Source organism: Gracilinanus agilis, chromosome 3, assembly GCF_016433145.1.
Source record: "Gracilinanus agilis isolate LMUSP501 chromosome 3, AgileGrace, whole genome shotgun sequence".
Taxonomy (NCBI): Eukaryota; Metazoa; Chordata; class Mammalia; order Didelphimorphia; family Didelphidae; genus Gracilinanus; species Gracilinanus agilis.
This window is the reverse complement of record NC_058132.1, coordinates 603,283,151-603,306,465: the sequence shown is the minus strand read 5'-3', so window position 1 is coordinate 603,306,465 and position 23,315 is coordinate 603,283,151. Positions and strand designations below refer to the sequence as shown.

At 38.0% G+C, this 23,315-nt stretch overlaps 1 protein-coding gene across 1 annotated transcript in view; it reads left to right on the top strand.

Moving 5' to 3' along the window:
• Positions 1–23,315, top strand: part of PLEKHM3 (pleckstrin homology domain containing M3) — a 223,759-nt gene that overhangs the window by 13,135 nt on the left and 187,309 nt on the right. The window contains exon 3 of the mRNA XM_044670694.1: positions 13,959–14,888. Within this exon, the coding sequence (XP_044526629.1) occupies positions 13,959–14,888 (930 nt within the window). The remainder of the gene's footprint in view (positions 1–13,958; positions 14,889–23,315) is intronic.

Below are 23,315 nucleotides of genomic sequence, written 5' to 3'. Positions count from 1 at the left end.
TGCTCTCTTCCTCTCCTTCTTATAATAGTATTTGTCCCCTCTCCCTTCCATGCCCTCTTTGTGTGTAATAGAATATTCTATTTTCTTATTCACTCAAGTTTCTCTTGGTATCCCCTGCTATTTACCCCCTCTTTCCAATTCCCCCCGCCATCTTAGATTATTTAGTGTTCCACCCTCACCCTGTAAATTATTCTTCTGATTACTATAATAGTGAATATTATAATAGTGAATAGAGTTCACTACAGAGAATTAAACATAACATTTCTCTACATAGGAATACAGATAATTAGATCTCACTGAGGCCCTTAAAAAGGCAAATTTAAAAATTACAAGTTTTCTTTCTTTTCCCTCTGTATCTTATTTACCTTTTCAGGTTTCTCTCGATTTTTGTGGTTCGATATCAAACTTTCCATTCAGCCGTGGTCTTTTCTGTGCAAATACCTGGAATTCTTCAATTTTGTTGAATGTCCATACTTTCCCCTGGAAATATATAGTCAATTTTGATGGGTAGTTGATCCGGGCTTGAGGCCCAGCTCTCTTGCCTTTCTGAATATTGTATTCCAAGCCTTACAGTCTTTTAGTGTGGAGGCTGCCAGATCCTGTGTGATCCTGATTGGTGCTCCTTGATATTTGAATTGTCTCTTTCTGGCTTCTTGTAAGATTTTTTCTTTTGCTTGGAAACTCTTGAATTTTGCAATGATGTTTCTTGGTGTTTTCCTTTCTTGATCGAATGCTGCAGGTGTTCTATGAATCCTTTCAATGTCTATATTGCCCTCTTGTTGTAGGACTTCAGGGCAATTTTGCTGAATTATTTCTGTTAGTATAGAGTCCAGGTTTTTATTAATTTCTGGTTTTTCTGGAAGACCAATTATTCTCAAATTGTCTCTTTCTAGACCGGTTTTCTTGGTCTGTCACTCTCTCATTGAGATATTTCATATTTCCTTCTATTTTTTCAGTCTTTTGACTTTGTTTTATTTGTTCTTGTTGTCTTGAGAGATCATTAGCTTCTAATTGCTCGATTCTAGCCTTTAGGGACTGGTTTTCCTTTTCAATCTTGTCATTTCTGGTGTTCAATTTGCTTATCAGTTCATTTGATTTCTGAGCCTCACTTTCCAATTGCAAGATTCTACCTTTTAAACTGTTATTTTCTTGCCAGATCTCTTCCATTTTCCTCAGAATCTCAGTTTTGAACTCTTCCATAGCTTGTGAGGAGTTTTCCTTATTTGAGGAGGGTCCGGATGCTTGTTTGTTCTCCTCCTCTGTTTGCTCGGTTGTCTGGATTTTCTCTGTGTAAAAGCTGTCGAGTGTTAAAGACTTCTTCTTTTTGTTATTATTCTTTCTCTTCTGAACCTCCTGATGCTGAGTAGCCATCATTAGCCCAGCAGCTTCTCAGCTTTATCCTCGGGCTCAGGGTCTGTTCGCAATCTATTGGTTCCTGAGGTCTGAGTTCTGGTTTTTTCCAAGGTCAAGCCCCCTGGTGGGCCCTCTTGCTTGATCCTCTGCTGGAGGTTTCTTTACAAGTCTCAGGGTGCTGCTTCCACAGTCGTATACCCGTCTGCACTGGTTCCCCACTTAGGCTTAGTTCTGCCTCCACCCATGCCTCTCCTCAGCCGGCTCTCTGCGCCCAGCGTCCTGCTCCCGCGCGCTCAGATTTCGCGTGCTTTTTTTGACTTAATGGGGTCCTAAGTCTTCCTGCTCTCAGGAACAGGTCCCGGAGCTGCTGATGACTCGATGGGTGCCCCAAACTTGCCCTATTTCTTTTTAGCTGGGTTCGGAGCTATAGATGAGTGTGGAGGGGGTGGGGGTGGGGCGGTTGCTCAGCCTGCGATTGAGTGGGAGCCCTTTATAGCCTGGAAATGTCTCGATTCCACGTACCTTCCACGCTGTGCCCTGTTGTGGGGTTCCTCCGTTCGTCTGGACTTGTTTTTATGTCCCCTTGAGGAGTTTTGTATGTTTCGGTCAGGAAAGGTTAAGAGCTGCTTCTTACTCTGCCGCCATCTTAACCCGGAAGCCTTAATAAATGCTTTTTGACTGGCTAATTGACATATCTGAAAGAGATGATAATGCTTTGGAGGGCTGGAAACAGAACAAGGATAGCCTCTCGAGGAATTTGTGACTTGCAAAATTAGTCATAGCAAAAAAAAAAAAAAAAAAAAAAAGTTGCTAAGGGGCAGCTGGGTAGCTCAGTGGATTGAGAGCCAGGCCTAGAGATGGGAGGTCCTAGGTTCAAATCTGGCCTCAGACACTTCCCAGCTGTGTGACCCTGGGAAGTCCCACTTGACCCCCATTGCCCACCCTTACCACTCTCTTCCACCTAAGAGCCAATACACAGAAGTTAAGGGTTTAAAAAATTAAAAAAAAAAGTTGCTAAGTAAAAATATGAATTTAAATAGTTGTTAGTATTTAACAATTAGATACTTAATTCTAGTTTATGAGCTTCTTGGTTTGTTTGGGGTAAGATCAAGAGAAATGAATTCTGGTTACCTAAAACTACTACTGGGAGATCAAATATATCCCCATCAGCATATTTTCAGTATTCGTCTCTGAACGAGAACTCTACAAAAATGTGGCTGAAGTCCCTTCCAGTTCTCACATTCTGTGATTCTGAAATGTGTTTTCTTATAATGTCACATGTTAACTATGCTCAAACCAAATTAACTCTAAAGTAATTTTATTCACAAATTTAAGAAACATCTCCATCACAAATGTATATACAGATAATTTGTGCCCAATTTGTTTGTTAGAGCCTTGCAAGTTCAATCCTCCACAACTGCACCACTGTACATTGACTACAACATAGTGTTATGATTTTGGTCCACTTCAGATATAAAGGACAACAACCTATTATACTCAAATAGAATAAAATTAACTTTAAAGGAGTGTGGGACTTATATGACCTTCTGCCAATAAAGGAGACAGTGTACTGTAGTGGAAACAGTGAGAGGCTAAGCTAGGATGCCAGAGTTCTAATCTTGCCAGTGCTGTCAAATCGTATGGTTATCTGGAACATCTTCATCTCTTCAGGCATTATTTTTAGACTAATGGCTCTGCACTGAATTATATCTGAGTTCCCAGACAGTATGAAAATTCTGGAGTTTTGCAAAGACATTGTAATATTATTCATTCTAGTAGCCTTAGCTTCTGAAAGAATTTTTTCTAACTCCAGTTTCTAGGGAGTTGAAAAGTCTGACAAATATATCAATATTTTTGTACCTATAATCTTTAGAATAATTACTTTTTTCTGTCTTCTAAAATTGCCTTTGCATATTTATATATTGAATTGTCTTCTTCCAGTAGACAAGAAAACTTTGCTTTCAAAATACTTGTGTCTGTGGTATTCTAATTGGAATCATATAAGAGAAGGGAAATTGACAAGAGTTCATTAACTTCCACAATGCTTTTGTTGTTCATACCTAGGAACATAATGTTTTTGGAATAGAACATCCTTTTGAGAGAGTAATTGACAAATAAGTTGCTAGTCTTTTTTTCCTCTACAGTTCTTAATGGATATCTAACTCATTTTGTAAAATTTAGTGTTATGGAAGTGTGAGCTACTATTGATATTTTTATTAAATTACTTGAAAGCTAGCTGTTTTTTTCCCACCATTTTACCGATAGGGAACATTTTTTAAAAGATATGGATGACTTATTCAAGTTCACAAATTTGTGAAGGAATCCTACAACTTAGAGCTAAAATGGGTCTTAGAAAGAAGAAAGCAAGAAGAAAGGGAAGGGGGAGGGAGGAAAAGGAAGGAAGGAAAAGAGGGAGGAAGGAAGGAAGGAGGGAGGGAAGATAAAGGAAGGAAAGAAGGAAGAAAAAGAGGAAGAAAGGAAAATTTTTAAAAAGGGGGGACTCTTAGATTATTCAAAGCTTAATCTCTTATTTTATAGGTCAGAGGAAGAAAGGTCCAGAGAAATGACTTACAAAATAGTAATGAGATTAGGACTATTACCCAGGTGTCCTGTGTCCTTATTGTTGCTTTAGGCCTATCAGATGACACTAGAACCTAAATCTACTTCACTCAAATCAATAACTCTTTAACCGAGTATTTACATTGGTTTCAGTATTGTTAGGTGATGCAAAGCATGCAAAAGAATTTATAACAGGATTTCTACTCTCGAGAAACTCGTTCTCATCAGAGAGAAGTAGGAGACAATAGCAATGCACATAATTAGAGAATTATTAAGTACAAAAGTATGTGATATTTACTCTCATGGAATTTTAAAAAGGAGAATGTGGAAAATGCCCTTATTGGAATGCTATAATCATAAAAAACATTGTGGGGAAGAAGGCAAACTTGAGATGGTTTGTGAATGGGCATGTTGAGTATAAGGGACAATGAAAAAAGCATGACTGGAGTAAAGAGTGTTTTGGGGAATAGTGGGAAATTATGGTAAGTAGAGGTATTCATACTTAATGCAATATAATGGAGAATTTTGTAGGTTCTTTTCCTTTTCCTTTTTGTTTTTAACCCAGGCCTTTAAAAATCTTACCTTGGAATTCATACTAAGTATTGTTTCCAAGGCAGAAGAGCAGTAAGGGCTAGGCAATTGGGGTTAAGTGACTTGCCCAAGATCACATAGCTAGGAATTGTCTGGGGCCAGATTTGAACCCAGGATCTCCTATCTTCAGGCCTGGCTCTCTATCCACTGAGCCACCTAGCTGCCCCCTGTCTAGGCTCTTGAGAAGTGAGATGGCATTCAAAAAATCTTTTTAAAAGTTTTTTATGGAAGCAATATGAAAGATAAGTTGAAAGAAATAAGAAAATGGAGGCTTTTGTAATCTAATTAGAGGTTAAAAGATTTGGTCTAGATCAGTGATTCCCAAAGTGGGAATCCCCTGGTGGGTGCTGCAACGATCCAGGAGGGTGGTGATGGCCACAGGTGCATTTATCTTTCCTATTAATTGCTATTAAAATTAAAAAAAATAATTCCCAGGGGGCTAAGTAATATTTTTTCTGGACAGGGGGTGGTAGGCCAAAAAAGTTTGGGAACCACTGGTCTAGATGTTACTGGATACTGGATTCTAGTTTTGACATTCTATGACTTTCAAAGATCTTTTCTAGCTCTAAAAATTCTGTAATTTTAATAATGGGTATAGTCATAAGCAATGAACCCACTTTCCATCTGGGCATAAATTTATAGTCAGAAAAATGTTTTCATAAGTTAATTTTTTCCTTATGGAAATGTTTGGTTGGCAGTGCAGGACATTTTGTATGTTGATTTTCTCTTCTAGACTATTACAGTTTTTAAAAATCCTATTCTTGAGTAAGAATGTCATTCATTATGCTTGTGTAATGAATAGCAATTCCCAATTTTTTCATTCACTGCCTTATAACACTGGATTCAAAAATTAAAAAACAAAATGGATTTTTTTTTAATTTAGAAAGTGTCATTGTAGAAAGAGTCATCTTAACTGGTATTAGTTATTGTTATTACTCACATTTCTCATTTCCATGTTGAGCAAGAGCCATCTCAAGAGACCAAGACTCTGACTATTGACATAGTTCCTATTGACCTAAGTATAAAAGCTAGCCCATGAAGAGACAGGAGTGGCTTTCCCTCAGACTTGATTGGTGGCTTGATATGGCCAAAACAAAATCAAGGAGGCTGTGTTCATTTGAATTAATACACTATACTTGCTGAGTATCTTTTCCATCCTATGACTGAGTAAGTCTGTATTTTAACTATTATTTGGTCTTTTGTCACCTTTGTTTCATTTCTCAATTTGAAGCATGAAACCAGGCAGAATTAGTCCTAACCAACCACACTTGGCATCGCAAGTAGGATTGGCTCAGAATGAGTTTGTTAAACTTGTGGTCGAAGTGGGGTAATGGCAGATTTCAGCATTTTAGGCCCTGACAATGGGATTCTTCCACATTTCTGCTAATAGAGTACCCAGTGGATATTAGATAATTCCATCGCAAAGAAGGCTGAGAGTGCTGAGGTGACATTGCAGGAAGGTAGTTGCTTTCTGGTAATAGACTGGACATAAACTGATTACCTGACCCTTTTACAAGAGAAAGGCTACCCCTCAGCAAAAGCCTCTAAAGGAGTAGAGTTTTGGTATTGTGATATTGGAAATTTGGGGTTCTTTGAACTGATTTTGAGGTCCCTGGTCTAAACTTCCTGGGGACATTTAGGACTCTTTAAAAACTACATTTCCCATAATTCCTCTAGCATAATACAGGTGGGCAGGAAGTGTGATTATGTAGAGAGAGGTATAAGACTTGGGTTGTGATTGGGACACACTCTCTTTCCTAGGAAGCAGCCAAGGGGAAGGTATGGCGGACATTTGAATTAGATCTTAGCAGGCACATGGTTCTTTTTAATTATCAATATGGCTGTTAATAAAACCCTAATATCTTTAATAATATCCATCTATATTAATTTTATTCGTAACAGTTTTAACCTTGCCAGGGGAATTACAGGTAGAGGACACTCTATCTGAAAGTTCAGGAAATGTGAGGGAGTGGTGGTAATGAGCAAATCTTGGTATCCAAGGTAAAACAGTCTGTATCCAAGTGGGTAATCATGTCTTAGCTAACAAACAGTTGAGTAGTGCCTGTCAAGTAAATTAGACTAGTCTTTTCTTAAAAGAAGCCTTGAAATTTAATTGACTTCTTAATGGTGGCCCAAATACTAAACCTTGCCTGTAAGAAATCAGGAGTTGCCTTTGGCTTGGCTGGTGCACCAGCATGGCCAACACAGAGTAAAGCTGTGTTCTGACAGAGTATCTTTTCCATGATATGGTTTACTAAATCTTTTGTTAATTTTTAAGACAGTCTCAGGGTTTCATTTAATTCTAATTCCAAACATGAAGCATAGGACCAGCCTAAATCCTTATTATCACACTGTACCATTTTTCCAGTTCTCCTAATGATCCTGTGACAGAAGTGGTTCCCATTTGAAAAGACAGAACCTGAAACACAAAGAGATTGTGATTGCTCTGAATTTATACTGCAGGAAAAGCAGCAGAGCTGGTGGAGAGAGGATACTGGGTTTGGAGGCAGAGAGACCTGGGATCAGAGCTGACTTTTTTCTTGTAAAGACATTTTATTTTGCCAGTTACATGTAATAATAATTTTCATCATAAGTTTTCTGAAGTTATATGATCCAAATTTTCTCTCTCCCTTCCTGGAGATGGTAAGCAATTTGATCTGGCTTATACATGCATTATCATGCAAAATGTATCTCCATATTGTTCCCTTTTGTAAGGGAATGATCATATAAAACCCAAACCCCCAAATAAAAACCCTGTTAAAGAGATTTTCTTAACCTCTCTCCCCTCTGTCTCTTTAAGAGGCAAAAGAGCACAGGATTTCTAAGCCGAACTGACAGGCTTCAGTGAGAGAGAGCTGAGGATTCCATTACCTAGGAGATGAAGTAGATATATAAGGAAGGAATCAGTTGACAGTTGGGTTTTTTTTACCTCTGGATCTGGAGGGAGCAGGAGGTCGATTTCGATCTCTCTCAGTGAAGGGCCACTACTGACAGTTTTGACTATTGATAGTTGGGATAGAGAAATGGATTTAAGGAGTTCATAGGTGATGAATGTTTATTTATTAGTATAGGTAGGTAGTTAGTGAATAAATTTCTAGGTAGAGTAGGTAGAGTAGGCCTGGCCTGACCAAGCAGAAGAACCTGTCCTTGAAGACAGTTAGAGTAGGGTTTTTTAGAAATTTTAGTTAGGATTAGGAATTTAGAGTATTAGAGTAATAATCTATTTTTCCTTCTTTCAATTTTCTATCTGTACTTCTTTTCTCAAATTAAACTAAGTGTTTTATCAAACTGCTCTCCTCATTTTTGTCAAACTTACCAATTAACCCTTACAACCCAAATAAATTAAGGTGGAAACTAGTATGGTTTGATCTGCATTCCAATTCAAACAGTTCTTTCTCTGGAAGTGGATAGCATTCTTTGTCATAAATCCTTCAAAATTGTCCTGAATCATTGTATTGCTCAGAATAGCTAAATCTTTTCATAATTGATCATTCCACAGTATTGCTGTTACTGTGTACAATGTTCTTCTGATTCTGCTTATTTCACTCTTTTTCAGTTCATGTAGGTCTTTCTAGCTCTTTCAGAATGTAAGAATTTAAATTTAGTTTTTATGCTAAATATGATATTTATAAAGTAGTATTGTGGTTGCCGAATTAAAAATATTATAGCTTAAGTCAAAATGACTTTTAACAGTTTTAGTTACAAAGAGATGGAAAGTGTGAAAGTAGAGAAATGTAGCTAAAGAGATTTTAACAAGCTTACCAGCCCTTCTCCAGTGAAGTGAGGCTCAGCCCTGTAGGAGCTTCCCTACATCCCTTGTCCCCACGTGGATTTCCTGGTAATCCTCAGCCATAAATCCTTGTGGTGTCTTCAGCCAAAGTTCCACCAACACAGCCCCCTCCAAAGCCAAGGCAAGAATCTCAACCACTCAGCCAGAAAACTGACATAGGATCCAGGGAAAAGGTCTCCTCCAAGCCAAGGCAAGGAATCTCTGGAACCAATCTCTCGAAACACCAGGAAGGGAATGAATGCTAGACCATGTTGGTCTCTTTTTATACCCCTTTTTCCTCCTCATATCATTTCCTGTCACTTCCTCTCACTCCTTCTCCACAAAAAACAATGACAGTCTTTCAATTTGCCTAGCACTGTCCAAGGGGTGGGGGTGGGGTCAGTGACCTTTGGACCTTAGTAGAGTAAGTGACTTGTGAACTCTCATATTTAATGTTAAGTAGAGGTACTTTAAGTTCTTGATTTGATTAACTAAAAATAAACAAGGGGAGAGTGAACCCTCTCTTCACGATCCCCCCCCCCCCCCATGATTCTTTGGGAGACAAGTCTCCTCTATAAATCATTTAACATAACTAGCTTATACACCTAAAGATCTTCTAGCTAAAGGTACATACAATATTGCACTTTCTAAGAGGAAACTACAATATTTGGAGATAAGAGGGAAATAGAAGAGAAAGAGCAAAACCAGTGTTTGCTAGGCACATTGACAAAAAGCTAATTGGGGGCAGTCCCCTTTGGCATAAGAGTTTACATTCAGAATAAATGATATATTCAACTCCCTTCAGGTCAATCAATTATATCCCAAGGTTCATTCTGGATCTTCTGATGAAGTATAGGTTTCTTTATGGCACTTTCTCCAAATAATTCACTTTTTTGATTCAAAGAGTTAGTGAGCTTCTTTTTCCTGAAATTTCTCTCAAAAATGTTTAAATCTTGGATTTTATGAAAATTATAAAAGAAACCATCTTGTTCATCATTTCTTATAGTTCAATGGTATTCTATCACCATCATTTTACCACAATCATTTATTCAATCATTCTCCACCTGGATATTCCCTTCTTTTCCAATTCTTTGCCTCCACAAAAAGACATGCTATAAATATTTTTGTATAAGTAGGTTCCCCCTCCCCCCCTTTATAAATCACTTTGGAATATAGATGCAGTTAGTGGTAATATTGAATAAAAGGGTATCAGTGTTTTATTGACTTCTGATATTAATTGTAGAACCCGAGAGACAACTTTCTAAAACTATAAATTATAGCCAAAATGATTTGCTTTGGCAAGAGAGAATTCTATGTTGGCCAATGAAATCACAGTGTACCATATAGAAAGACAAGCTTTCATTCCTGGTTCTAGCCATCCTGTTGTTAGATAAAGCCACCTCTAAATGACCATTAATTGGGCTTTTGGAAATTATAACAATACGTGGGAAATCTTACGATAACACTCTCTTTAAAGTGTGTCCTGTGAGACCATCTTCTAGTTTAGCATTGACTTGTAATGAGATACTTTTGTATTTAAACTCCATTGAATTCTAAGTATCAAATCCAAAGTTGACCTGTTCATACTAAATTCCATTTGATAATAAATATTAACAAGATTTAGTTTTGTTTGATTTGGTCTAGTTTTAGATAATCCTTGGAAGAGAATAGATTTGATTGCAATTTATATGGATACAGACATTTAGTAGTCAAAATGAGTAAACAAAAATTATTTTAAAGCTAATAATGTGACTGTAAAAGTAGTTAGAAACTTTCATTTGGGGATGACTTGGGCTAAAAAAGCATTCTGCTCACCTACTTTTTCTGACACATGGCCCTACTCACTAGTTAAGACATATATTTAAGGATAAACTGAGAGCCTTTACTGTGCACAATTCTACTGAACTAGATAAGGTTGTAGGTCTTACTACTAATCAACAGATTTCCCCAAACTGCTTTACATATTTAAAGAACTCAGTTCACTTGAGTACCTGCTTTCAATATAGGCACTCAAGTTGGGTTCTCCCATGTTTCATTCCATGTCTATCTGTGACCTTTATGAGAAGAGAATGTGAGTTCTAGTATCCTAAATATTTGCTCTAGATGCAGGTATGGGAGGGAAGGGAATTCAGTTATAAAGAATTTCATTAAAAATGTTTTTACCAGCTTTTTATTCTTGAATTAGAAGCAGACACATTTTTTGTTAAAGCATGAGAAAGAGGGTGGCTGGTCTTGCAATGCTGCCCTTAAAAGCAACACATAACTATGGGGAGTGATGACGGAAGCCTTAGGCTAGAGCTTCCTGTTTTCCTGGCAGTGACCTTCTTCAGGGTTCACTTCAGTGCTTCTTAAATGGCAGAGGAACTTGAAGCTGGTGCTGGAAGTTAGGTGGTATTTGTTTCTTGGGTTGTTCTTGTTTTCTCAGTTGGCAGGTCTAGTTGTTGTTTCCCTTAAAGAAACACATCAAATCACTACATTTCTACTTGGGTTGTCTTCCCCAAATATAATCACCCAAATCTGAAGGGGAAAAAAAAAGTCAATTTGGAGAGTTTTCCTTCCCACAGAGTTAAGGTGTTCTTATAAGATGGAATGATGACACTGAGACAAAAGGTGTCTGTCAGGTAAAAGTCCTCATTTCCTCTTTGATCACTAACAGTTATTAAAAACTGGCTATGTACAAAGCACTGTTGTGTATTAAGGAGGAATTACGATCATACCAGAAAAGAAAGTGAGGTAATCCAGAACTTCAACGTAACATAGAAAGTAATGTGAAAGTGACTAGTTTTTAATGAGGAGGTATTGACTCACTAAAGTTATTTTTCTGTGATTCTCTTTCCTTAATGGTGAAATGGTGACATTTAAGAGCATATCTGAAGACTCTACAATAAAATTAACTGGTTTTGTATTTATATTTTTAGATGTGTGATATTGGACATTGTTCTACTAATGCAGACAAAGACCCCTCCAACCTTTTTCCTAACCTCTGTCACCACAAATAGCCTATCCCCTATGCCTTAGTAGTCAACCATTTGGTGATTATCCTCTCCACATTTTGTTGGTCTTGATCTTTGAGGGGCAAATATGTAGTCAATCCATCCTGGTTCTTTATGTGAACCCTTTCCAAATTTAGAGGACTCTGGTGCTTTTGCTTTCTGGATCTTCTGATGCTATGAAGAAGCCTTAGTGTTAAACTCTAGAAGAGGACCTTGGGGAATGTAATGATTGTGTTTTTTTTAATGAACCTGATTTTTAAAGGGTCTGAGAGAACATTTATTGAAAGAGGTCATCAATTCAGGCAAGAATAGAAAAATAAGCCAATTAAATTTCTAGATTTGACCACATAGCTTCTGATCTACCATGTAGAACCAATAAAATGATTTGACTATAAAGAAGAAATATTAATTGGCTGAACCTCTAAAGCAGAGTTTTGCACGTATGGCTCTCAAGCCATATCTGGCTCTTTTGAGGGCCAGATATGGCTCTTTCTGCAGGAGCCATAAAGTCAATTTTTTTTCAGACACTGTTACAGGAGCACGCACTGTGAGCACTGTACGGCTCTCACGAAATTACATTTTAAAAATTGGTGGCGTTTATGGCTCTCACAGCCAAAAAGGTTGCTAACCCCTACTCTAAAGTAATATATATTAAAAATATACACGTATACATATATGTGTAAGTATATATTCATGTAAGCACATGTGTACATACTTCATAATATAAACAATATTCAAAGAAGAGGTACAATACAAAATATCTTCAGTTGTTTTTTTTTCCCCCAAGAAAGTATAGTGCAAAGTACATTATATTAACCCCTCTTCTTTGCCTCAATTCAATCCCTTTTTAGAGATAATAGACAAAAGAGGCAGCAAAGATAAGAAATGTTGTTGGGCAGAAATTGAGGAACACTGAATGGAAATATATCTTTTACCTTCATTGTACATCAATGAAATGAAAGAAGGGAGTACATTGGATCATAATGGGACTTCTTGATTAATATACCCACTGCCAGCATCCATTCTGTCTTTTAGAGTATGATAAATTTGTTTTAATTGAACTGGCTGCTGATTTTTCCCCAGTCATCTTAATTTCCAAGAGCTGTAGTAAGGCACTCTGTGGATACAGGGAGATGGAAGGAAAATTCCTTTCTAATAGAGATGGCTTTTATTTTACTCATTCTAAAGCAGGTGAGCTTGTGGGTCCTCAGAGGGATGTTGGAGGAAAGTATGGTCATGAGTGTTATTGTGAAGAAGGTTGAACCTATCATCTGTACTTGATAGAAATGAAAGGGGTAGGCACTATTGCAGTGCCTCTGACAGCTCTGCTTCTCTTATTGGATTAACAGAAAAGTAAGATGATTAGAGGATAATACTGCTCCATTATCTGTACTTACAAAGAGATTAGTGTGGTTTTCAAAGAAATTAATGGCTTTTGAGTTAGCACAGAAATACTAATGAATGTCAGGGCTGGAGATGCAGAGCAAATAAAATTGGTTTTTCTTTGACTTTCATTCCTTTTGATTGTTTGCTATTTTAAGACCTAGATCTGTATTTTTCTCTTCCTTCAGCAGAAATGAGAAATCACAACCTTTGGGATTTTTTTGTCCTTTTTAAGGAATGGTTAAATTTATTTATATTTGTATTCAGTCTTCAAGTTAAAAAATTGGAAAACTCAGAAAACAAAATGACAAATAGAGAATAGTTCCAACTTGGTATGTACAGTGATAAAGCACAAAAAAAGTTTACCCAAATGATAGTTAAGTTTTGTTGACAGTAAAGTACTGCATTTTATTATTATAATTTTATGACTTGTTCAGATAGAGTAGAGATACAGTAGCACCATCAAGATGATTCAGGCAGCATATACAAAAAGTCTGAGCTTCTAGAGCTGATGTGTAGAGAATAGAGGGAAGGAAGGAATGTTGGAAGGGAGAGAGTGGAAGGGAAGGGATGATAGAGAGTTGGTTTGGAAGATAGCTACTTGCTGAATAACTACAGGCAAGCCCTTTAACCTCCCAAGAGTCTCCCCAAACTCTAAATATTTAAGTTGCCAAAGAGTTGCTATTCTGCACTGATAAATGGAGTTTCTTACCAAGATTTCTCTATACCAGTGAACTCAGATGTTTGAACCAATAAAAGAAATAAGGAACACTCTTGAAAAAAAAATTTGTATAGGGGCAGTGGATAGGTGCCACGGTTGGAGTCAGGAAGATGAGTCTTCCTGAGTTTAAATCCAGCTTCAGTCATCTACTCTCTGTGTCACTTAACCCTTTTTGTCTCAGTTTCCTCATCAAATTAGCTGGAGAAGGAAATGACAAACAATTCCGGTTTCTTTGCTAAGAGAACCCAAAATGGAGTTGTGAAGTTGTCCATGACTAAGCAAATTTTTTTTTTTATTCTTGAACCTCCCGTCTTTATAATCACAGCTCTATCAACTGAAGGAAAGATGGGGGTATTAACTAACAGAGCATCTGGTAGAATAGCAACAGAGCTTCATTTGCCTCTTGCCCTTTTATATGTCACCAAATATGTACCATCAGCTAGGAATCCTGCATACTAGTCTGTTTAATATGAAACAAAATGATGTACATTGTACAAATGAAGATAACAGTGTCTCCCAATTCCCCTAAGTTTATACCTTACACACTTGAGTTTCCAAAACTAATTCTTTTTTATTTCATTTCTTCCAGAACATAGACAGACATTCCCAAATATTCTGAAGAAGGGTTATCTTGAAATTAGGAAAGATCATGACAGTTACTGGCAAAGCTGTTATGCTGAACTTTCACCTTATAATCTGTACTTTTACTCTCTTGACAACAGTGGCAATCAAAACCTTTATGCCACCTACCAGCTTTCATGCTTCCAGAGTATATCAGTCCTGGGCAACCTTGAGAGCAGAATGGTGGATACAGTCCTATCTGATAATACCCAGCTACAGCTAAAAGCAGAGACACCATGGGAAGCCTTGGATTGGGGGCAGAAACTTTGGGAGATGGTGCATGTTGCTGTGCCAACTTATATGGGGCAACGTGATGAGCTAGAAAACTCTACAATGCTAGGACATGATGGCTTTATTCATACTCACCGCTTACAGAAGTCCAATGAGCTGCTCCAGTCAACTTCTTTCATGGATAGCTTGAAACAATATCAGAATATCCTAAAGTCTGGGACACTTTATAGACTGACTGTCCAAAACAACTGGAAGGCTTTTACATTTGTACTGAGTAAAGCGTATCTTATGGCTTTTCAGCCTGGTCGACTAGATGAGGATCCACTGTTGAGCTACAATGTTGATGTTTGTCTTGCTGTTCAAACCGACAACCTGGATGGCTGTGACTCTTGTTTTCAAGTCATCTTCCCACAAGATGTCCTCCGCCTGCGGGCTGAGACTCGACCAAGGGCACAAGAATGGATGGAAGCCCTGAAAACAGCTGCCAATGCAGCGAGGACTTTAGGACAAAACCTACAAGTCACTCTTAGAAATAAATCGAGAGATCAAATGGGTGGGCATGATCTCAGGAAGAACAAACGCCAGTCAGTGACTACCAGTTTCCTCAGTATTCTTACAACATTGTCTTTGGAGAGAGGACTCACTGCTCAGAGTTTTAAGTGTGCAGGTAAGAATCAAAATATATTCTATTTCCATCCTAAAACATAATTGACAAAATTTTAAATACCATGCAACTTTATTATAGAAATTCACTCAAAAAGCAAAGTTATTTCCCATTGATGAAAGTACCTTTTCTCTAAGAAACCAAAAGTAGTTTAAAAACATTAATCCGTCCTCATGCCAAGAATGATGGTATATCCTTTTATGGAAATATATAATAAAAGGATCAAGATCTAGTGCTGAAAGGGAGCTAAAAAGCCATTTAGTACAATCCCTTGCATTTCCAGGTAAAGAAACTGAAGCCTCCCACAAGGGAAGTGACTTGCCACCAGACTCTACCAGATAATTGTTTTTCAGTCATTTTAATTTCATCTGACTCTTCATGACCCCATTTAGACTTTTGTCAAAAACATTGAACTGGTTTGGCATTTCCTTCTCCAGCTCATTTACAGATGAGGAAACTGAGGCAAATAGGGTTAAATGACTTGTCAAAGATCACACAGCTACTAAGTGTCTGAGGCCAGATTTTAATTCAGAAGACTAGTCTTTCTGACTCCTAGCCAGGTGCTCCTTACACTGCGTCACCAGATACTCAGCTTCAAAGGTAATTTGGCCAAAGCATAAATAGAACTAGAATCCTGGCTTTCTGACTCTGCTAAGAACTAAGGGTCATAGCACATTTGGCAACTGAAGTTTGATACCAGGTAAGAAGTTTGGATCCAAAGGTAGATCCAGAACTCTCTTAGGAAGGGCTGCTCCTGAGAATAGATATGAGAAAGCTCCCTTTACTGCTTTGCAGAGGTAGAGGGTACTGCATGTATTGTCAGGCTCTTTCAATGTGCAGGTTAGTTCTACTGAGATGATTTTTTAAAATTCTTACCTTCTGTCTTATCATCTTTCAATTCCAAGGCAGAAGAGCCATAAGGGTTAGGCAGTTGGGATTAAGTGACTTCCCCAGGGTCACATAGCTAGGACTAGGAAGTATCTGAGGCCAGATTTGAATCTCCAGGCCTGGCTCTCTATCCACTGGGCCACCTAATTGCTGCCCTCTGAGCTGGTTTTTTAAACTTTAAACTTCTCTTTTATTCTTTGCTATAAGGGATTTTCTTTTAATTGGGAATTAGAGAGATACATCTGGGAAATATAGATGATATTAAAAAAGGTATCAATAAAAAGATTTGGCAATTTCTGCAGTTAATAACAGTGTTTTGAAAGTGATCTCATCCAAATTAGGTGAGAATCTGGAGAGCTATCCTCTAAAGAAAGTTTGTGGTTGTTCAATTCAGTTGTGTCTGACTCTTCCTTGATCCCATGAACCATAGCTATCCATGGGATTTTCATGACAAGGGTACTGGGGCAGTTTGCCACTTCCTTCTCCCATGGATCCTTTTTGTCAGTTACAGGCTAAGTAACTTGCCCAGGGTCACATGGCTGGGAAGTGTCTAAGGCTGGATTTGAGCTCATAAGTCTTCCTAACTCCAAACCCAGCACTCTATGCACTGAGTCACCTAAGTTGCCAAGGAAAGTTTAGGAATAGTTAAAATTTAAAACAGTCATGTATTTAGCAGGGAATCATTCTTAGTCATCCAGTGAACTGGTACCTCATTCTTGGTGGGGGGAAGAATGAGACAATGGTGTCCTCTAAAGCAACTGGCTTAATATAAGATATAAAATGGGTTATAGTCAATATATGATCTTTCAAAACTGTCCTTCCCAAAAACTAAATTTGTTGTTCTGGGAAAACCTAATTTAAAGTAATTAAGTTTCATATTTAAATAAAATGTTATTTATATGTAGAATAACTTAAATAGAATTTATTTCTTGAAGTAAAACCCCATTCACAGTTTATGACAAAAAAGATTAAGAATAAAAAGGGAGGGAGGAGCAGATGGCTGGCTCAGTGGATTGAGAGGCAGGACTGGAGACAGGAGGTCCTGGGTTCAAATCTGGTTTTAGATATTTCTTAAGTGTGTGACCGTTGGCAAGTCACTCACTCCCTATTGCCTAGCCATTACTGCTCTTCTGCCTTGGAACCAATGCACAATATGGCTTCTAAGACAGAAGGTAAGAGTTTAAAAGAAAAAGAAGAGAAGGAGACTTTTGTCCCATAGAGAAAATTTGCATCTGTCTTTAGATTTGTGAGTTTGGGGCTGGTGAGGAGGATTTTTTTTTTTCTTTTTTTTAGGAATAAGAGAGAAGATCCAGGATTTAAGGATATATAAGAAACATATTTTTGGCAATGACCAAATTGTGGGTTTCAGTCCTTGTTCTCTAAAAAAAAAGAAAGTTTTGAACTAATAAAGATACAGGGATACTTAATGATAGGATGGTTGCCCATGTTTGGTGAAATAAAGCATTTGCTTAAAAGGTAATATCAAATGAAATATAATTAGCCCTCTTCTGCCCATTAAATGACAGTGATATTCAGCAGACATCTATAGAAAGAATAGTAAAAACTAAAATCTGCTGAATAGGCATTGTTTCAGTCGCAAGATTTTGAGGAGTAGAAGTGGTAATGAGGATTGCATTCAAGAGATATGGAGTGTTGTTGATTTGAAACTGTTAAGTCCATTCCGTTCTTACTGGTATTCTATTAAGAATATAGTAGGAAAAGATGCAGTTTTGTAATAGAGGGAAGTGGAAGGATAGATAAATATATGTGATTTTTCTGAATCCTTTAAGTATGAAATAGTTTAGAAGGGAAGGAATTAGCCTTACTTAAATCCTCCTTTTACTCTGAGAAGTGCTGCATTCAAAGTCTGAGATGTGTGTCTAGCTTTTGTCTATAACTTGTCATCCTCTACCTCCAGTCAGTTGAATACTAATAACCTTTCTATTACAAGTAGGACTACTTTTTCTCCTGTAGGGGGCAGAATCTCAAAAGGAAAAGAAAACGCCAAGTGATGCTGTGGAGGATTTTTATTTTAAATACCCTTGATTGATATTCTGTATATTTGAAGTCAAAACGGCAGAATATTTTAAATGGATTTATATTCCTCAAATATAATTATACTTTACCTAATGATTCTTAATTTCTTGATGATCTCCCTTATCCTTATGAATAAACTAAAACATACATTCAGATTTTCAAAACAAGTAGATTAAGTTTTTATTTGAATTATAAAGATTTCTTAATTTTACCAAAGCATTTGACCTGATTTCCTATAAGCAGTAAACTTTCTTAGCATATTTAAAATATCTATCAATCAGAATATGCAATGAATATTTATTAACATGCTGAAAGAGATAGACATAAAACATGGTCCAGCTTCCTAGAAAATGGAAAGATAAAATGAATATGTATGAAACAAATGGCACCCAATGGAATCAAATGCTAAACTACATGACATTATTGACTGTATCCGTGCTCTAGGAGTTCAGAGAAAAGGCAAATCAAATGCATACTAGAATGTCTTACAGGATTTGGGAGTTAAAAGGGAATTCGTAAAGCATTTCCTGGATTAGGCTTCTAGAATTACAGAACTAGAAGGGACCTTTTTTCACAAATGAAGAAATAAATCAGAGGAATGAAGTAATTTGTTCACGATCCCACTGGTAGTAAGGAACTGAAAGGCCTTCTAACACCTGGCCCACTTGTTCTTCCCCTACACTAGGCTGCCTTCAGTGAGAGCCGAAAGAGTTCAAGAAGGAGACAGGCCTAAAACAGTTTTAGAAGATAGATAGGATTTGGAATAATAGAATTCTGAAGCTCAGGAATGTCTTAGAAATCATCTACATTGTTACCACCCCCACATTTTACAGATGAGGAATATGGCAAATCCAGCTAATGACAGAGTTCAGTCCAGGATTTTAGGTAGAGAAAACAGTGAGGGGGGTATAGAGGCAGAGGGGAGGGTGACTGACTGTCCATGGGGCAATGGAGATAGTGAAAAGTCAAGTGGTGGAGGGAGGGTGGGGCAAGAGTATAGAAGGCTTTGAAAGCTATGAAAAAGAATTTAGATTTGATCTAGTGTTCTATAGGGAGACCTGTGAAGGTTTTTGAACAGAGAATATATATGTTCTTTGAGGGGTACTGCCACACAATGGTTAAGGGAGGCTGGCATAATTTTCTGAACAACTTTTTAGGAATGAAGCTTTTTAAGGTTTGCAGATGACTTCTCACAACTGCTCTGTGAGACCATGAAATCACTATGTGATATATTACTTTTAGCCTTGAGTAGGAGGTAGGTATCGTTTAAAATATGAATTGGTTGGTAAGCCATTGTCATCATGGTCTTTTGTGGTTGCTGTTGGCGTGGTGTCTGGCCTTCCCTTCAGTATGGGAAACTCCTGAAATCTGGCAGTCTTTGAGAATTGCTACCTGGCATTGAGAGTTTAAGACACTTGCCCACGGCCAGTGACCTGCACAGGTCAGAGGTAGGACCCGAAGCCATGTCGGGCTGGCTACAGGGCTGCCTCTTGGCCATCTGGATAAAAATCCTTAATTAAGCATCCTGTGGAGTGCTTCTGAATTCAGTGCTCTGCCACCTCCCAGGTATTTGAGGTTGTGAGGCAACAGCCTGGCTTCTAGATAGGTAAGTCTGCCTGTGTCTGCAGGGAATTCACTACATGAAATGTGCATATAATTTAGTGGTCAAGAGTATCAGAAAATGGAGTTTGGTTGAATTGTCAAAAAATCAAGAAGCAGAACTATTAGAACCCTTTGGGGAAAGAAGAAAGCAGCTTATGTAAACAAGTTGTGACAACACACACAAGAATGTTTTCAAGTCTTCCCATGTGGAACTAATGGCAACTTGAACTGCTAACTGTGTGATCCCCCCATTTCAGAAATTAGGTTGAAAATAAAAATTCAGGCCCTGGCGAGGGAGGAGAACGGGTCAGTCTTGGGGACTGCCGGTCTCACTTTTCACACTCTGTGGTGATTGCTGCTGTTTTACTCCTCAAGCTGCTGTTTAACCTCCCTGGCCACCGAGGCGCTTAGGAAGAGCTCTCTGGAGTGGGGTGGGGGTGGGGGTGGGTTCCAGCCTTGGGGAGGGACGAGCCAGAGGGGGAAAAAAAAGTTTTGCTGTGAATTCTTCTGCCATTTAGTGCAAATTCCTGTAATTACCGTCATTGTGTCCCGTCTGAATGGCACAGAATACAGCAGAAGCCATTCCTAATTGAGACCTTACAGGAGGTACAAATCCCTTCTTTGTTCAGCCTGACAAATTAGTGCCAGAAAGTGGCAGGGTCCGAGTGGAATCAAAGGCAAGAAACACAAAGATGGAACTTAAGGCTACAGTAATAACCCTCTCTTGTCCTGCAGGAAAAAAAATAATGACCAATGAAAAATGAAGTTTTTTTGTTCTAAATTCCCTTGACATGACAGCACCTCAGGGCTGCTCTATTTATTTAGTAAAAGTGATTAAATAGTAATACAACAGGGCTGGCCATTGTTTCCCGGGCTACCCCCCACCCCACAGACCCCTGCTGTCTTGGCTAATTGATTGACAATGAACCTCTGATAAAGAAGTAAGTTGGGAGGACCTGGTGGGGACATTTTCCCCCTCCTTTGTGTGCCTGAGTGTGTGTGTGTTTTATTTCATTTTTGTTTGAATTGCACTCTGGTTTTTCTTTGTCCTCCCTCTCCCCTTTTCTCCCTCTCCCCCTTTCCTTTTTTCCCAAAGCTTTTCATGGGCTGCTCCCGCCTGACATTCACAAGCAGGTAGAGAGGAATTACGATTGGGGTGCATAGCTTTTGACAAGTTTATCTTGGGGGCTCACTTCCCCTTCCCCCAGCTCTGGGTGAGACAGAGCCTCAGTGGGAGATGTAGCCCTAAGAAGAAGGAGGGTGGGGAATGCAGATTGTTGGTGCATGAGGGTCAGAAGGAGAGTTCAAAAACAAGTTTTCCATTTGTGGGAACGGATGTCTGCACTGTCTTTGCATAAAAGAAGTCCCCCCCCTATTTCCCAATACTGCCTTCTTCCTCTCAATATTTGCCCTGACATTCTACATTGCAATCAAAAAGACTGTGAACTCATATTTTGTCTGATCCTCAGTTCCAAGATCACTCTGACTATATAAGGGTAAAATCTAGCAGAATGTCACAGTAACTGTATCTTGAAAGATGCTCAAAGTTTCATTAAGATGAGATATATAATTAATGGATCATCCTTTTATGTTCATCCAGCACAGCTATAGCTTAAACCTTTAATTTAACAGACTGAAAGTTACAAGTGAGAAAAGAAATAATTTCAAGTTGCTAACAAAAAATAATATACTAAGCAAACAGTCCCAGAATTTCCAATATCACATGGCAATCCATGTGATAATTGGAGGCTATTTTTTTGGCAAAGTGCTGTTACTTGTATTACTGGGGTTCGGCTGTGAAAGGTATTTTTACTTTAGCTATACAACCTCCCTGTTATGTTTGTGGTAGTTAAATATTCATTAAATTTAAAGGAAGGGAATATTTCCATGTTGGTCATTCTTTCTCGTTAGTCTTGGGGCAAATGTTATATAGCAAGTGTTATAACTGACTTATTTGTCAATCAAAGGTGATCTTCAAGCTCTCAGAGATTCAATATAACACAAATCAACTATTAAGAGAAAGGAAATGATTTTCTGAATATCTGTACAAGTGAGTTCAGGCAAAGTACCAAAGGCTTCCTAGTATAGAGCATCACTACAGGTATTTTATATTCTAAAAAACTTTTTTAAAATTCCAGTGTCTAGCCAGGGAATCTTTATTTATAACCACATTTTACATTTTCTATGGAAATGAAGAACATGGACAGAGTATTACATTTTATTTTCATGACTATCCCTAAACTTTATTTTAGCTTTTTCCTTCCCCTTTTCTCCTCCATTAGGCTAAAAGAGCAATAACTAGGAAAATAGATTTGTTTGACGGGATCTAGTAATAGGCAGTGACGTAAAAGGAAGAAGAAAAGAAAAGAATACACAAAACACACATAAACCCCAAATCAGATAATCAATATGGAGAACATGAATTCCTTTTCCAAATTATATGCTCCTTCTAATCAAGATTTTATTAGACCCAATCTTGTAGAGCAGTGGTCTCTTTGGTGAGAAAAACAGATCATCAGTAAAGTGGAGTGGAGGTAATAACGCTTGCATTATTAGTTCTACTTTTGGACAGCTCTGATCTGATTGCTGGGAAGTGAGCCGAAATTTGTCTTCTCTCGTGACTTCTACTCTTTGCTACTGGTTATTCCCTCTGGAGTCAAAGGGAACCAGTCTTTTCTATGTCATTCTAAAAGCAAGTGTCATATCTCTTAGTCATCTCTTTTCCAGACCAAACATCCATAAGCCCGTCAGCCATTCCATACACAACATGATTCAAGAGTTTTCACCATCCCTTATCTAGGTGCATGTTGTGTCCCCATAGTAGAAATCATCTCTTTAAATACGAAGTTTAGCTTTTCTGTTTGTGTCCTTAGTGCTTAGCACAATGACTGGCATTTAGTAATTGCTCAATAATTGCTTATTGAATTTAAATAAATAGAATTTCCTACCTTACAGAGTGGTTTTGAGGGAAATGCTTTGTAAATCTGCAGTGCTAGATAAACGTGAGACACTTTGTTATGACTTGTTATGGAAATAGAAGAAAGAAGCTGACATTAAAGTCCCTGACTAGCATGGGGAAGGTAATAGACCTTACTTATTCACTGTACTCTCTTCTCCTGTAGAACACTGGCAAACCAGAAGTAGAACAAGGACAATTGGCTTGGGGAGTCTGCCAGACTGAGTTTGACTGGTGAAGAGGAACACCGAAACAAGTAAAAGAACAACTCACAAAGAGAATGTAAAAATATTCTCATAGGAACAACCTCACAGGAAAACTAGCAGAATTTCCAAAGACATGACCAGGAAAATGAGACCCCCAATGCAGTGTATAATTTCCATGGGATAAAAGAAAGCAATGAGAAATCTCCAGAAGGGAAGGGCAAAACTGCAAAAACCAAAAACAAAAAAACCTCTCCTTTAGAAAGAAAAAGGACAGACAGTAACAACCTCTACAGTGATTTGGAATCCCAATAAGAAATATAAAAGAAAGTCTGACCAGAAGTCTGATTGCTGAAGGAGATTTATGTCTCTCCTAAAAGACTCCCATGTATTCTTACCATTCCTTTACACTACCACTATACATTTCTTTTTCATAGGAGAAATGGGTGGAAGTCACAAGCTGTCTATAATCTTTGACAGTGATCTCACTTCATGTCCCCTTCTCAACCTCTTCCAAACTAGCATTCCACTTCATTACTCAACTGAAATTTCTCTCTCCTAAATTAATAAAAATCTCTTAATTGCCAAGTCAAATTGCCTTTTCTTAGTTGTAGTCTTTCCTGATGCATTTGACACTATGGCCACCTCCTCTGGGTTTTTGTGGCACAGCATTTTCTTAGTTCTTCTTGCCTGGCTGCTCCTTTCCATTCTTTCTGGATCATCATCCTTATCTTAACCCCTAAC